This window comes from Piliocolobus tephrosceles, chromosome 17 (genome assembly GCF_002776525.5).
Source record: "Piliocolobus tephrosceles isolate RC106 chromosome 17, ASM277652v3, whole genome shotgun sequence".
NCBI classification, from domain to species: Eukaryota; Metazoa; Chordata; class Mammalia; order Primates; family Cercopithecidae; genus Piliocolobus; species Piliocolobus tephrosceles.
In genome coordinates, this window is record NC_045450.1 from 26921802 (window position 1) to 26935963 (window position 14162).

General features: G+C 52.7%; 1 protein-coding gene across 4 annotated transcripts; it reads right to left on the bottom strand.

Moving 5' to 3' along the window:
- Positions 1–5953: 5953 nt before the first annotated feature.
- On the bottom strand, positions 5954–13874 carry CD19 (CD19 molecule). Of its 4 annotated transcripts, XM_023192942.1 has the most exons (16): positions 13555–13874; positions 13032–13298; positions 12535–12714; positions 12135–12413; positions 10066–10176; positions 9111–9159; positions 8713–8801; positions 8171–8284; positions 7932–8036; positions 7782–7850; positions 7625–7681; positions 7478–7534; positions 6719–6775; positions 6526–6618; positions 6319–6425; positions 5954–6156 (listed from the first exon to the last, which is right to left on the bottom strand). In XM_023192942.1, the coding sequence occupies exons 1-15, from the start codon at positions 13640–13642 to the stop codon at positions 6334–6336; spliced, it is 1707 nt and encodes a 568-aa protein (XP_023048710.1). In that variant the 5' UTR covers positions 13643–13874; the 3' UTR covers positions 5954–6156; positions 6319–6333. The 4 variants fall into 4 exon arrangements, with proteins under 4 accessions (XP_023048710.1, XP_023048713.1, XP_023048712.1 ...); XM_023192945.1 differs by lacking the exon at positions 6719–6775; XM_023192944.1 differs by lacking the exon at positions 6719–6775 and having other exon boundaries at positions 6526–6621.
- Between the last annotated feature and the right edge of the window lie 288 nt (positions 13875–14162).

Genomic DNA, 14162 nt, shown 5'->3' on the forward strand with positions numbered 1-14162 from the left:
GCACGGTGGCTCACGACTGTAATCCCAGCCCTTTGGGAGGCCGAGGTGGGAGGATCACTTGAGGCCAGGAGCTCGAGACCAGCCTGGGCAACATGGCAAAACCCCTTCTCTACCCAAAAATACAGAAGTTAGCCAGCCGGGTGTGGTGGTGCACGCCTATAGTAGCAGCTACTCAGGAGGCTGGGTTGGGAGAATTACTTGAATCCAGGAGTTTAAAGTTAGGGTGGGCTATGATTGTGTCATTACCCTCTAACCTGGACTAGCCTAGCCTAGTGAGACCCTGTCTCAAAAAAAAAAAAAAAAAAAAAGATGTCAAATAATAAAAACTCATGTTTGAGTCCTTGCTAAGACATTGTTGTATGCTTTACATGTCATTTAAGACTCATTAATAACGTCCTCATTTTCTGAATTACTATTTCATGGTCTATTTTACAGACCAGGAAACTGCAGTTCAGAGAGCTTGTCATGTAGCTGGAAAGGGGTGGAGCCGGGATTCACATAAACCCAGCTAGTCTGGGCCAGGCGCAGTGGCTCACGCCTGTAAACCCACCACTTTGGGAGGCTGAGGCAGGCGGATCATCTGAGGTCAGGCGTTCAAGACCAGTCTGGCCAACATCATGAAACCCCCTCTCTACTAAAAATATAAACAAACAAAAAAAATCTAACTGGGCATGGTGGTGTGTGCCTGTAGTCCCAGCTACTCAGGAGGCTGAGGCAGGAGAATCGCTTGAACCTGGGAAGTGGAGGTTGCAGTGAGCCAAGATTGCACCACTGTACTCCAACCTGGGCGACATAGCCAGACTCCATTAAAAAAAAAAAAAAAAAAAAACAGCTAGTCTAATTCCAGGGCACTTGGTGGGAGGCAGCACACCTTTGTTCCAACCTCAACTTCTGGGAGACTCCCCAGAGTGGCAGAGCTCACAAGGGTGTCTCCTTCCTCTGCACCCTGAATGCATAAAGCACCCATCACAGCACTTCCCACAGCCCTTCATTCACTCCTCCTCCTCCTTCCCCACTCACTCCCTGACTCTTCTCATCCCCCAGCTGGGGAGCAGGGGCACAGAGATGACTTGGACATGGATCTGACCCCAGCAAGACAGGATGTGTTCTTTTTGTTTTCTATTTTTTGAAACAGAGTCTCGCTCTGTTGCCCAAGCTAGAGTGCAATGGCGCGATCTCGGCTCACTGCAACCTCCGCCTCCTGGGTTCAAGCAATTCTCATGCCTCAGCCTCCCAGGTATCTGGGACTACAGGTGCAAGCCACCATGCCTGGCTAATTTTTGTATTTTTAGTAGAGACAGGGTTTCACCATATTGGCCAGGCTGGTCTCGAACTCCTGACCTCATGATCCACCCGCCTCAGCCTCCCAAAGTGCTGGGATTGCAGGCGTGAGCCACCAAGCCTGGCCAGCAGGATATTTTCACCAGGAGTCACAGGCTCAGGGGCTTCAGACAGGCAGGAAACCAAGATGAATGAAGCAGGCTGGGAGAAAGGTAGTAGGGAATGGCAAGGATTACAGCCATGTGAGAGCTTATTTTAGCTGAAGGTTAAGGTAGGGGATTATGGCAATGCGAGCAGCTGGTGGGGAGCAGATCAATGCTGCACCACATGATCTGGATTTTTTTTTTTTTTTTTTTTTTTTGGAGTCTCAGAAACTTGTGTTCAAGATGCAAGCATAAAGAAGTGCTAGAGGTTTGTATTCCAAATGCATGCATACACTAAGCAAAATGTAATGAGGAGTGCTGCTTTTCTTTTTTTTAATAGGTAGCTAAGCTCAAAAGGAAGACAGAATCTTACTGGTTCCAGAAATAAGGAGGGAAATCAAAGCCACAGTGGTGGGGGCAGTGGGGACAGTGAAGTCAAGCTGCCTATGGGAATGCAAGAATCCCCTATGACTAGCATTTTAACACCCACACGGGGGCCGGGCACGGTGGCTCACGCCTGTAATCCCAGCACTTTGGGAGGCCGAAGTGGGTGGATCAGGAGGTCAGGAGTTCAAGACCAGACTGGCCAACATAGTGTAAACCCCCACCCCCTGTCTCTCCTAAAAATACAAAAAATTAGCCGGGCATGGTGGCAGGCACCTGTAATCCAAGCAACTCAGGAGACTGAGGCAGGAAAATCACTTAAACCCAGGAGGCAGAAGTTGCAGTGAGCCGAGATCATGCCACTACACTCCAGCCTGGGCTGTAATCCCAGCACTTTGGGCTTTGGGAGGCTGAGACGGGTGGATCACTTGAGGTCAAGAGTTCGAGACCAGCCTGACCAACATGGAGAAACCCCCGTCTCTGCTAAAAATACAAAAATTAGCGGGTGTAGTGGCACGCACCTGTAATCCAAGCTACTCAGGAGGCTGAGGCAGGAGAATCCCTTGAACCCACGAGGTGGAGATTGCAGTGAGCTGAGATCACATCACTGCATTCCAGCCTGGGCAACAGAGCAAGACTTCATCTAAAAAAAAAAAAAAATCCATCCACCAGGCCCTGCCACACAGTGTAGAAGCGAGCCACCTGAGAGTGGATGGAAAAAGCCATTCAGGCCCTCAGAACCCCAAGGCTGACCAAAGTATAGGCTTGGAGTTAGCCCAAACCTCTGGTGTAGAAACCTGTTCTGAGGAACTCATAAATCAAATGGTCAGAATCTTGTGCATCCTGTAAGACTGTGGCAGGAGCCAAAGCAAGCCGGCCCCAGGGGTAGTCAGTGGGACCCCAGGAACCTATGAGGCGGTCACAGGCAGGAGAAACACAAAGAAGTCAAAGACACCTTCTGCGAAATCAAAGAAACCTTCCATGGGGACTTCCATTCTCATGGCTCATGGGGTCACTATGGAAGATTTTTGTTGTTGTTGTTGTTGTTTTGAGAGGGAGTCTTGCTCTGTTGCCCAGGCTGGAGTGCAGTGGTGCCATCTCGGCTCACTGCAACCTCCGCCTCCCAGATTCAAGCAATTCTCCTGCCTCAGCCTCCCGGGTAGCTGTAATTGGGCACGTGCCACCACGCTTGGCTAATTTTTGTATTTTTAGTAGAGACGGGGTTTTACCATGTTGGCCAGACTGGTCTCGATCTCCTGACCTCAGTTGATCCCGCCCGCCTTGGCCTCCAAAAGTGCTGGGATTACAGACATAAGCCACTGCGCCCTGCTTCCATGGAAGGTTTCTTTGACTTCTTTTACACGCCATGTAAAGGTAATAGTAACTACAGCATGCCTCCGCCTTAATGGGATTTTATAGCTGAGGCATAGAGGGTCAGGTTAAGTTGTCTAAAGTCAGTTAGCAATTGATGTATTTAATTTATCTGTGCCCCAGTCTCCTGAGCTGTAAAATAATAATTTTAGTGTACTTTCCTCATAGGACGGTGGTAAAGATAAAATGAGTCGCCACCAGTGAGAATGGTACAATGCCTGGCACATCATAGTAATGTTAATACAGATAAAAGAAGTTTTAGGGGCTGGGTGCCTATAATCCCAGCACCCTGGGAGGCCAAGGTAGGCAGATCGCTTGAGCCCAGGAGTTGCAGTGAGCTATGATCGAGCCACTGCACTCCAGCCTGGGTGACACAACAAGACTCTGTCTTAAAAAAAAAAAAAAAAAGATAGGGCAGGGGCAGTGGCTCACGCCTGTAATCCCAACACTTTGGGAGGCTGAGGCAGGCGGATCACCTGAGGTCAGGAGTTCGACACCAGCCTGGCCAACATGGTGAAACCACGTCTCTATTAACATACAAAAATTAGCCAAGTGTGATGGTGCGTGCCTATAATCCCAGCTACTCAGGAGGCAGAGGCAGGAGAATCGCTTGAATAGGGGAGACAGAGATTGCAGTGAACCAAGACAATGCCACTGCACTCCAGCCTGGGTGACAGAGCGAGACTCTGTCTCAAAAAAAAAAAAAAAAAAAGATGAAGTAAGTTTTACATGCTGAGATAAAGAAGAAATCTCTACAACAAAAACAGGGTAGGGGCCGGGCGCAGTGGCTCACGCCTGTAATCCCAGCACTTTGGGAGGCTGAGGCGGACGGATCACGAGGTAAGGAGATCGAGACCATCCTGGCTAACATGGTGAAACCCCGTCTCTACTAAAAATACAAAAAATTAGCCAGGCGTGGTGGCAGGTGCCTGTAGTCCCAGCTACTCGGGAGGCTGAGGCAGGAGAATGGCGTGAACCCGGGGGACGGAGCTTGCAGTGAGCTGAGATCGCGCTATTGCACTCCAGCCTGGGCGACAGAGCCAGACTCCATCTCAAAAAAAACAAAAAACAAAAAACAGAGTGGGAGGCCAAGGCAGGGGCTGTTAACTGGGGACCAGGAGATCGAGACCAGCCTGGCCAACATGGAGAAACTCTATTTCTAGTAAAAGTACAAAAATTAGCCAGGCATGGTAGCACAGGCCTGTAATTCCAGCTACTTGGGAGACTGAGGCAGGAGAATCGCTTGAACCCAGGAGGCAGAGGTTGCAGTATGCCGAGATGGCACCACCTACTCCAGCCTGGGTGACACAGTGAGACCCTGTCTCAAAAAAAAAGAAAAGAAAAGAAATGGTGAAAAGAATATTAATAGTATACCTACCTCATAGGGTTGGTAAAGATAAAATGAATGAATATACACAAACATACATAACATATCCATAAAATATACATAAAATATTTGAATACAATCCTGGCACATAATACATGTTTAATATCTTTGTTAAGTTATTGTAAGGATAAAATTTGCTCATTGATATTAGTGCTTAGAACATAGTAAGGTCGGGCACTCTGTGGCTCACATCTGTAATCCCAGAACTTTAGGAGGCTGAGGCAGGTGGATCACCTGAGGTCAGGAGTTCGAGACCAACCTGGCCATCATGGGGAAACCCCGTCTCTACTAAAAATACAAAATTAGCCGGGTGTGGTAGTGGGCGCCTGTAATCTCAGCACTTTGGGAGGCCAAGGTTGGTAGGATCACTGGAGCCCAGGTATTCGAGACCAGGCTGGCCAGCATAGTGAAACCCCGTCTCTACTAAAAATACGAAAAATTAGCTGGGCGTGGTGGCAGACACCTGTAACCCCAGATACTCGGGAGGCTGAGGCAGGAGAATTGCTTGAACCTGGGAGGCAGAGGTTGCAGTGAGCTGAGATCACACCACTGAACTCCAGCCCAGGGGACAATACGAGACTCCATCTCAAAAAAAAAAAATAGAGTTGGGCGTAGTGGTGCACACCTGTAGTCCCAGCTACTTGGGAGACTGAGGTGAGAGAAACTCTTGAGCCTGGGAGGTCGAGGCTGCAGTGAACCATGATTGCACCACTGCACTCCAGTCTGGGCAACAAAGCGAGAGTCTGTCTCAAAAAAAAAAAATAAGTATAATAGATGCTCAATAAATAAGTACTCAGTGACAATGAATAGCATCTTCTAACTAGACTGCTAATTCCTGGGCTGTTTTTTCTCCACTGGGCACCCAGCGTGCAACTGCTGAATGAATGATAATTGGGTACCTGGATGGTAGGAGGGGGCTGATAATGAGGGATCCATTGGCAGTGGGCAAAAGAGGGCAGTAGGTGAAGGCTAGGCCATGGAAACAGAAAGCCCCTTTGTTTTCTTTTTCATTTTTTGTTGAGATGGAGTCTCGCTCTGTCGCCCAGACTGAAGTGTAGTGGCACCATCTCCGCTCACTGCAACCTCCACCTCCCAGGTTCAAGTGATTCTCCAACCTCAGCCTCCTGAGTAGCTGGGACTACAGGCTCACCACCACACCTGGCTAATTTTTGTATTTTTAGTAGAGACGAGGTTTCACCAGGTTGGCCAGGCTGGTCTCGAACTCCTGACCTCAAATGATCCACCTGCTTGGCCTCCCAAAGTGCTGGGATTACAAGTGTGGGCCACCGCACTGGGAAAAGGCCTTTTGTATGCAGAAGGCAGCCCTCCCTCCTCCGTGGGATTCAAGACGCCTTTCCTTCCCTTCCCACACAAGGGCACTACTTCATAGGATTGGAAGAGCTCATTGGGTTTATTTAAGGAATACAAAAGGGACTGGAAGTGTCACTGGCATGTATACACACACACACACACACACGTACACACATGCACACGTCCTAAGCAACATTGCTCCAGAGGTTGGCATCATCTGCTCAAGGTCTTCAGATTTCAGAGTCAGGTGTGGATCTTGGGGACTTGAAGAGATCCAGGCTATGAAGAAGAAACAGTGATGGGGAGGGGTCCAGCAGCCCTCCCCTTGCCCACCAGGCCCTAGGAGCCCTGTTCCCTCTCCCTCCCTGAGAGCCAGCAGCCACTGTCATCCGTGCCTATCTCCCTCCCTCCCCCCTTTCCCTAGGGGCAGTCCCAGCTCACCTGGCCACCTGAGGATCACCTGGCACTCCAGGTGCCCATGTGGCCGCCTCCTCCCCAGGCTGGGTCTGGCCCATCGGGATTATCCATGTTCTCATAAGAGTCTGCATCTGGATAGGACCAGGGAGGAGAACACGGGTGGCACTGGAAGTAGGCTGGGAGGCAAAGTCAGCCCAGGGGATAGCAGGGGACAGCGGCAGAAGCACCCACCTTCCTCATGATTGGGTCCAGGCTGGCCCCGAATGGAGCGGAGCTGGGGGGCTGCATACAGGAGCCCTCTCATATCCTCATAGGACTGGGACCCTGCTTGGGCGGGGGATGGAGAATTGGAGGCTAGGGCACGGGAAGTACAGCCTACGGTAAGGAGGAAGAGTAAGGGGCAGAGGAAGGTGAGGGGCATCACCTATGCTATGCTGAGAAGGGGTGATTCGGTCAGCATCGGGTTTGGGGCCCCGGTTAGCTGTAGAGTCAGGGTTAGATATGGGTTAGATTATGGCTAGAGAAGGGGTCACAAACAGAACTGGGCTGGGCATGGTGGCTCACACGTGTAATCCCGGCACTTTGGGAGGCTGAGGTGGGCAGATCATTAGAGGTAAGGAGTCTGAGACCAGTCTGGCCAACATGGCGAAACCCCGTCTCTACTGAAGATACAAAAATTAGCCAGGTGTGGTGGCAAACATCTGTAATCCCAGCTACTCAGGAGGCTGAGGCATGAGAATCGCTTGAACCTGGGAGGCAGAGGTGGCAACTGCACTACAGCCTGGGCGACAGAGTGAGACTCCAATTCAAAAAAAAAAAAAAAAAAAAAAGAGAGAGAAAAAAGGAAAAAGGAAAAACTGGAGGGAGTCAGAGTCATGAAGAAGCTGCAGAGTGAGCTGGGGTCCAAGTTGAGGTCTGCACTGAGGGGCTGAGGTGAGGTGGATGTCAAGTCCAGGTTGATACTGGATCAGGATCGGTGTTGATATTCATAGTTAGGGAGGGGGTAAATATTGGGGGTCAGGATGGGGGATGGGGCTTAGTATTGAGGTGAGAGAAGTCAAATCCAAGGTCAGGACTGGGTTCGGGTTTGGGGTCAAGGTCAGGTCAAAGTTGGGTCTGGTGTCAGAGCTGAGGCCAGGTCACCCAAGCTAGGTAAGGCAGTCTGGTCAAAAGTATCTCTCACCCAGGGAAGTTGCTTCCCGGCTGGGGTCCCAGGCTGACCCATGGGGGCTCAGGAAGTCTGGAAAGGGAAGAGGGAGGTTACTATTCCTCCTGGCCTCCAGGCCTCCTCCACCTCCCCCGCCCCAACTGTTGCCATCCTCACACACACCCATCGTCCTGGCGACCGGCTGGGTCAGCTCTTCATCCTCATTCTCGTAAGACTCAGCTGTGGCAAAAGAGAGAGAACTCCAGGGACCCCTTCTAGGGGTGTCACAGTGCTGCAATTACACCTAAGTCTCTGAGGTCCCACAAAGGCCCCAAGTTACCGTTGGAGAAGGAGTCTTCATCCTCAGGACCCAGGGGCTCCTCCTCAGGGTTCTCGTAGCCGCTGCCATCTGGTGGAGAAGGAGGGGTGTCCATGGGAGTCCACAGGCCACCGCAGAGAGGTGGGGGGCCACGGAGGAGGCCAGCCTTACCCTGGGAGAGCTGGTCCTGCCCAAAGTTGGAGTCGTTCTCATAGAACTCGGAGCCCTCCTCACTGTCGGGCTCTTCATAGCCCTCCCCTTCCTCTTCTTCTGGGCCTAGGGGTTTCGGGATGGGGATAGGGAACCGAGTCACGCCCCCTCTCCTCCAGGCCCCAGTCCACTATTCGGACCACAGAGCGCTCCAACCCCCTCCATGTGGGGAACGACCCTTCCCTCCCCCAATCATTCACCCGCTCCCGGAGGGCTCCGGGACCCCACGGCTCCATCCACCTGGACGTCGCTGCTTGGATTTCCATAAGACAGGGCGGTGCCCCCCAGGCCTGCGGCCCAACGCTGGGCGCGTCCTGGCGAGAGGGGCGGGCGTTGTAAGACGGGGTCAGAAGAGATGGGGGCGGGTCAAGGCTAAGGGTCCGCGCGGCGGGGCACCGGGAGAAATGCTTTGGGTTCTGCAAATGGACTCTGAGTCTAGGAACCTGGCCTTGAACCATGGGGCGGGATCTAAATCTAGGGCCGAGGCCTTCAGTTCTGGGGCGAGGTTCTGCTCCTGATTTGGACTTCAGGCTCTGGGTCCTGGGGGCGTGGCTCTGAGCCCTGGAGGCGGGGCCTGGTTCTAGGGGTGGGGCTCATAGATGGGCGGGACTGCTCTCCCTGGTGGGGCGGAGTTCCGAGCTCCAGAAGGCATGGAGCACAGCGGATTGGAGGGATGAGGACAGTGTGGGTGGAGCCCTGGATCTGGGGCGGAGCTATAGGCTGGAGGGGCGGTGCCTCTTACCGAGGCCTGAGGTGGGTGTGGGGAGAGATAGCACGTTCCCATACTGGTTCGGGGGCCCGCTTCCTGGGGGAGGCGTCACTTTGAAGAACCTGGCGGGAGAAGGGGAAGTGCACAGTGAGGGCCAACTTGGAATGGAATGGCGGACCCACTCAAGATTCTGTCCAAGCCTTCAGAGGTTAAACGTGATCCTTGTGCTGGGACAGCCAATAGAGGAGTCTGAGATGATCATTTCCAAGGAGGTCTTCACAGAGGAAGTAGCTTTGGAGCTGGGCTTTGAGGTTGGGCAGTATTTGAAACAGTAGAGACGGAACAAAGAACCCCTGGGCAGAGCAAACAGTAAGTGCAAGGCATAAAGTGAAGGTGGAGGGTGTTACCGAGGGGTGCACTGGTTGCATTACCTCCTGGTGGGGTCAGTCATTCGCTTTCTTTTCCTCCTCAGGACCAGGGCTGGTGGGAGTTAAAGGGAGTGATCAGAGGAGGGGCTGCTTGGCAGGATGAGGATTTGTGGGGCCAGGTACTGGGGAGCTCACTTGGTTCAACAGAGGAGACAGGAGTTCAAATTGCAAGGGGGAGGGGCGCGGTGGCTCGTGCCTGTAATCCCAGCACTTTGGGAGGCCGAGGTGGGCGGATCATTTGAAGTCAAGAGTTCGAGACCAGCCTGGCCAACATGGTGAAACCTCGTCTTTACTAAAAATATAAAAATTAGCCGGACGTGGTGGTGGGCGCCTGTGATCCTAGCTACTAGGGAGGCTGAAGCAAGAGAATCGCTTGAACCCAGGAGGTGGAGGTTGCAGTGAGCCGAGATCATGCCATTGCACTCCAACATGGGCAACAGAGCAAAAACTCCATCTCAAAAAAAAAAAAAAAGTTTGAGGGAGCCAGGGGCTGTAGCTCACACCTATAATCCCAGCACTTTAGGAGGATGAGGCCGGCAAATTGCCTAAGCTCAGGAGTTCAAGACCAGCGTGGGCAACGTGGCAAAACCCTGTCTCTACTAAAAATATAAAAAATCGGCTGGGCGCAGTGGCACACACTTGTAGTCCCAGCTACTCAGGAGGCTGAGGCACAAGAATCACTTGAGCCTGGGAGGCAGAGATTACAGTGAGCTCAGATTGTGCCACTGCACTCCAGCAGGGGTGATAGAATGAGACCCTGTCTCAAAAAAAAAAAAAAAAAATGCAAGAGGCTTGGGAAGTTTGAGGGAGGCTAGAGGAAGACTGGGGGGAACAGGATTCTGGGGTCTTGCAGGGAGGGATGGGAGGAAAGAAAGATGGTTGTCAGACTGACCAAAGCCGGCTTATCCTGGGGAAGATGGAGTAGGGTTTGGACAGACCCACTGGGGACATGACTCACCTCTTTGAAGTTGAAGAATGCCCACAAGGGAACACAGGCAGAAGATCAGATAAGTCAAAGTCACAGCTGGGACCTTCCAGCCACCAATCCTCAGCAGCCAGTGCCATAGTGCTAGGGGGAAGGGGCTATGAGATGAGGACCCCAGGCTGGCATCTTACGTTCCAATCCCGAGATCTCAAAGAACCTCAAGTCTGGGGCACAGAGGCAAGACACAGACTTGGCGAGGTGCGGTGGTCCACGCCTGTAATCCCAGCACTTTGGGAGGCCAAGGCGGGTGGATCATCTGAGGTCAGGAGTTTGAGACCAGCCTGGCCAACATGGTGAAACCCTGTCTCTACTAAAAATACAAAAAAATTAGCTAGGCATGGTGGCGGGCGCCTGTAATCCCAGCTACTTGGGAAGCTAAGGCAGGAGAATCACTTGAACCCAGGAGTGGAGATTTCAGTGAGCAGAGATCACTGCACTCCAGCCTGGGCAACAAGAGCGAAACTCTGTCTCAAGAGAAAAAAAAAAGACAGACTCAAAATCCCAAACTGTGAGAAAGGCTCTCCTCTCTCTAAGGAGTCATGTCCCAGGAGGTCAGGGATTGTCACAGAGCCTAGCACATGACATGGGGCAGTGTCTTTTGAGCAAATCACAGACAAACCATGGCTGTATTCAGAGGCAATGTGTGGATTGAGGAGAGCATAATGATCAGTTTCCTGCTGCAATTAAGGACAGTCACAGTCAAAGTGAAGGGCAGAGTTGAGTTTGCAAGGTTACAGCTGGGATCCAGCACATTGCTTGGATCAAGTTTTGAGTGAAAGTTGGGGTTGGGTTTGTGAATTGCGGTTAGGATAGCATGATAGGATTGTATGAAGGAGAGAGAACTGGCAGAACACTGTGACCAGTTTGCTGGACAGGGTGAGGAAAAGGAAGGATGCCCAGGTTCTTAGCCTGGGCAAGGGAACAGGTGGTGGTGCCCTCTGCTTACACAGGGCCACCAAGAAGACTATACTTGAGGAAGACATTGAGTTTGATTTTGTATCTGTTGAGCCTGAGGTGTCCATGGGACATCAAATGGCACAGGGGACGGCTGAATATGGAGCCTGGAATAGAGTCACCAAGGCATAGTGACCCAAAAAGCCATTGGGAGTCAAGGTCAAATGGGAAAGCGTGCAGACAGGGATAAGAAGAGGGCCCAGGGCTCCAAAAGTGAGGAGTTGGGGAGGAAGGAAGACTCCACCCAAGCTGGTGGGCAGGCACGAGCAATGGTAGGTGAAGACCCAGAAAAGTAGTGTATTGGAAGCGAGGAAAGAGACTTGAAGTCTAGGCCAGGTGTGGTGGCTCACGCCTGCAATCCCAGTACTTTGGGAGGCCAAGGCAGGCGGATCACCTGAAGTCAGGAGTTCAAGACCAGCCTGGTCCAACATGGAGAAACCCCATCTCTACTAAAAATACAAAAATTAGGCCTGACCCTGCCCTGTGGCTCATGCCTGTCATCCCAGCACTTTGGGAGGCTGAGACGGGTGGATCACGAAGTCAGGAGTTCGAGACCAACCTGGCCAACATAGTGAAACCCCTTCTCTACTAAAAATACAAAAAAATTAGCCAGGCGTGGTGGTGAACGCCTGTAATCCCAGCTACTCGGGAGGCTGAGGCAGGAGAATCACTTGAACCTGCAAGACGAAAGTTGCAGTGAGCTGAGATTGCACCATTGCACTCCAGCCCAGGTGACAGTGAAAGACTCCTCTCAAAAAAAAAAAAAAAAAAAAAAAATTAGCCAGGTGTGGTGGGCACCTGTAATCCCAGCTATTCAGGAGGCTGAGGCAGGAGAATCGCTTGAACCTGGGAGGCGGAGGTTGCAGAGAGCCAAGACGAGATGGCACCACTGCACTCCAGCCTAGGCAACAGAGCAAGACTCCGTCAAAAAAAAAAAAAAAAAAACTTGGAGTCAATGTTCTGTGTAGAAGTTGGGGTTTGGGGTGAGGCTGGGAGTAGCCCTCAAGTTGGGGGAACCTAAGAGTGACTGGCTTCCACTTCTTGCCAGTACCCCCACACAGATGCCTCTCAGTTGAGAGAAACTCTACCTGGCCGAGCAGTGATCTCCAGGTAGAATGACTTGGTCCAGTTGCCACGGTGACAATAATACTTTCCAGCGTCTTGAGCTGTGGCCCGGGTCAACAACAGACCCGTGTCCACTACCCACATATCTCTGTCTGGGCGATCGTCCTTCAGCTCTAGGCTCAACAATGAGGACTTAGGCCCCTTGGGGCGCACATGGGTCCAGGAGAGGGGGCCCCTGGACACAGAGTCAGGGGGTACCCCACAGGACAGCCAGAGTGTGGAGCCAGGGGCCATGGTGAGGTCTGGGGCAGGGAGAGATAAGACGAGGAAAGCCTGATCCTCAGGGTCTCACACCTCTTCAGCTTCCTCTCCCCTCCGTCTCTGGACCCCCACTTCCCGGCATCTCCCCAGTCATCACCTTACCCTGGCTCAGGCTGTGGTTCAGGCTGTCCCTCGGTGGGCCACACACAGGCTCTCCCTCCCAGATCTCAGGTCTGTCTTTGGCCCACACATACAGTTGGGAGCTGGGGCCCTCTGAGGACCTGTTCTTCAGGCCACAGCCCAGGCCACCTAGGTCCGAAACATTCCACCGGAACAGCTCCCCTGGGAAGAGACCCAGAACCAAATGCAGAGACACCCAGGAGAGGGAAAGAGATAGAGACTCAAAGGCAGAGATAAATAGAGACAAAGACTCAGAGAGAGAGAGACAGAGAGAGAAGGCAGTGAGAGGTGGAGGTACAGGAAGCAGCTCATGCTGAAGCCACGAAGCCCCAGGAGGCTGCCCACCTAGCTCCGAGTTTCGCCCTCAATCCCTCCAGCCCCTCTCTCCAGCTCCATTGCGGCCGCGGACATCTTCTGTCCATGGTGGCCTCTCTTCTCTCCTCCTGCCCCTGCCCTAGCCCGGCCAGCCCGGCCCTCACCGCTGCCCTCCACACTGACTGTCCAGCCAGGCTGCCAGGCCTTCTCAGATGGGGGCCCCGGCTGGCATAGGTAGAAGCCCCCCGTCTGGTTAGAGACGTTGAAGATTAAAAGCCAGATGCCCAGGGGCCCCATGCGGATTCCCATGCCTGGCAGCCCCAGGCTGAGATTTAAGAAGGGTTCAAACGGGGACTCCCGACACCAGACCAGCTGCTGAGTGGGGCCATCTGAGGTCCCCTCGAGGCACTGCAACACAGCGTTATCTCCCTCTGTGGAGAGAGAGGGAGAGAGGTGTGGGCATGGGTGGGGGGACCTCCAAGCCCCCCCACTCCTCACACCGGGTTATAGATCAGAGGACTCCAAAAACTGGGAGTGGAGGAGCCGGCAGAGTCCTTCCAACCCCTCCCTGAATTTTACAAATAAGAAAATGGAGGTTCAGAGAGGGTAAGTTACTCAGCCAAGGACACCCAGCCACAACCCAAGTTTCCAGCCTCAATCCCTTCCCTTTCTGCCCTTTGGACATACCTTCCACCTTCACCACTAGAGGTTCCTGGGGCCTGACTTCCATGGGGGTGAGGAAGAGGAGGAAGAAGAGGAGGCAAGGAGGTGGCATGGTGGTCAGACTCCCCGGGGCACCCAGCTTCGCGCAGGGGATGCTGGGGCAGGCAGGGGCCTGGAGGGCACTGAACCATGGGTGTCTGCGGGGGTGGCAGGCAGTCCCCCCAGAGAGGAAGGGGGTGGTCACGCCTCAGGCCCCATTCTCCAGGAACCCTCCAGACTCACATTTGCCTCCTCCCTGCCACGCTGTTTTATTTTCATCCCAGCTCTCACCACCATGGGAAATGATCTTGTGGGTTTACTTGTTCATTTCTGTTTTCTGCACAGAATATGAGCCTCTTGGAGTACAGACCGTGTTGTTCACCACTAATTGCAAGTGCCCTAGAACAGTGCTGGGTACATAGTAGGCACCTGATAAATATTTGTTGCCTGAGCGGATTCAGCCTTCAGGGCTCCCTCTTTCTCCCTCTCCCTCCTCCTCGGAACCCCGGGCTCTGAATCCATGTCTGTTCACTCACACACACCCTATTCATTCGTTCAGCAAACATTTTACCGGTCCTCCCTCTACCTCCACA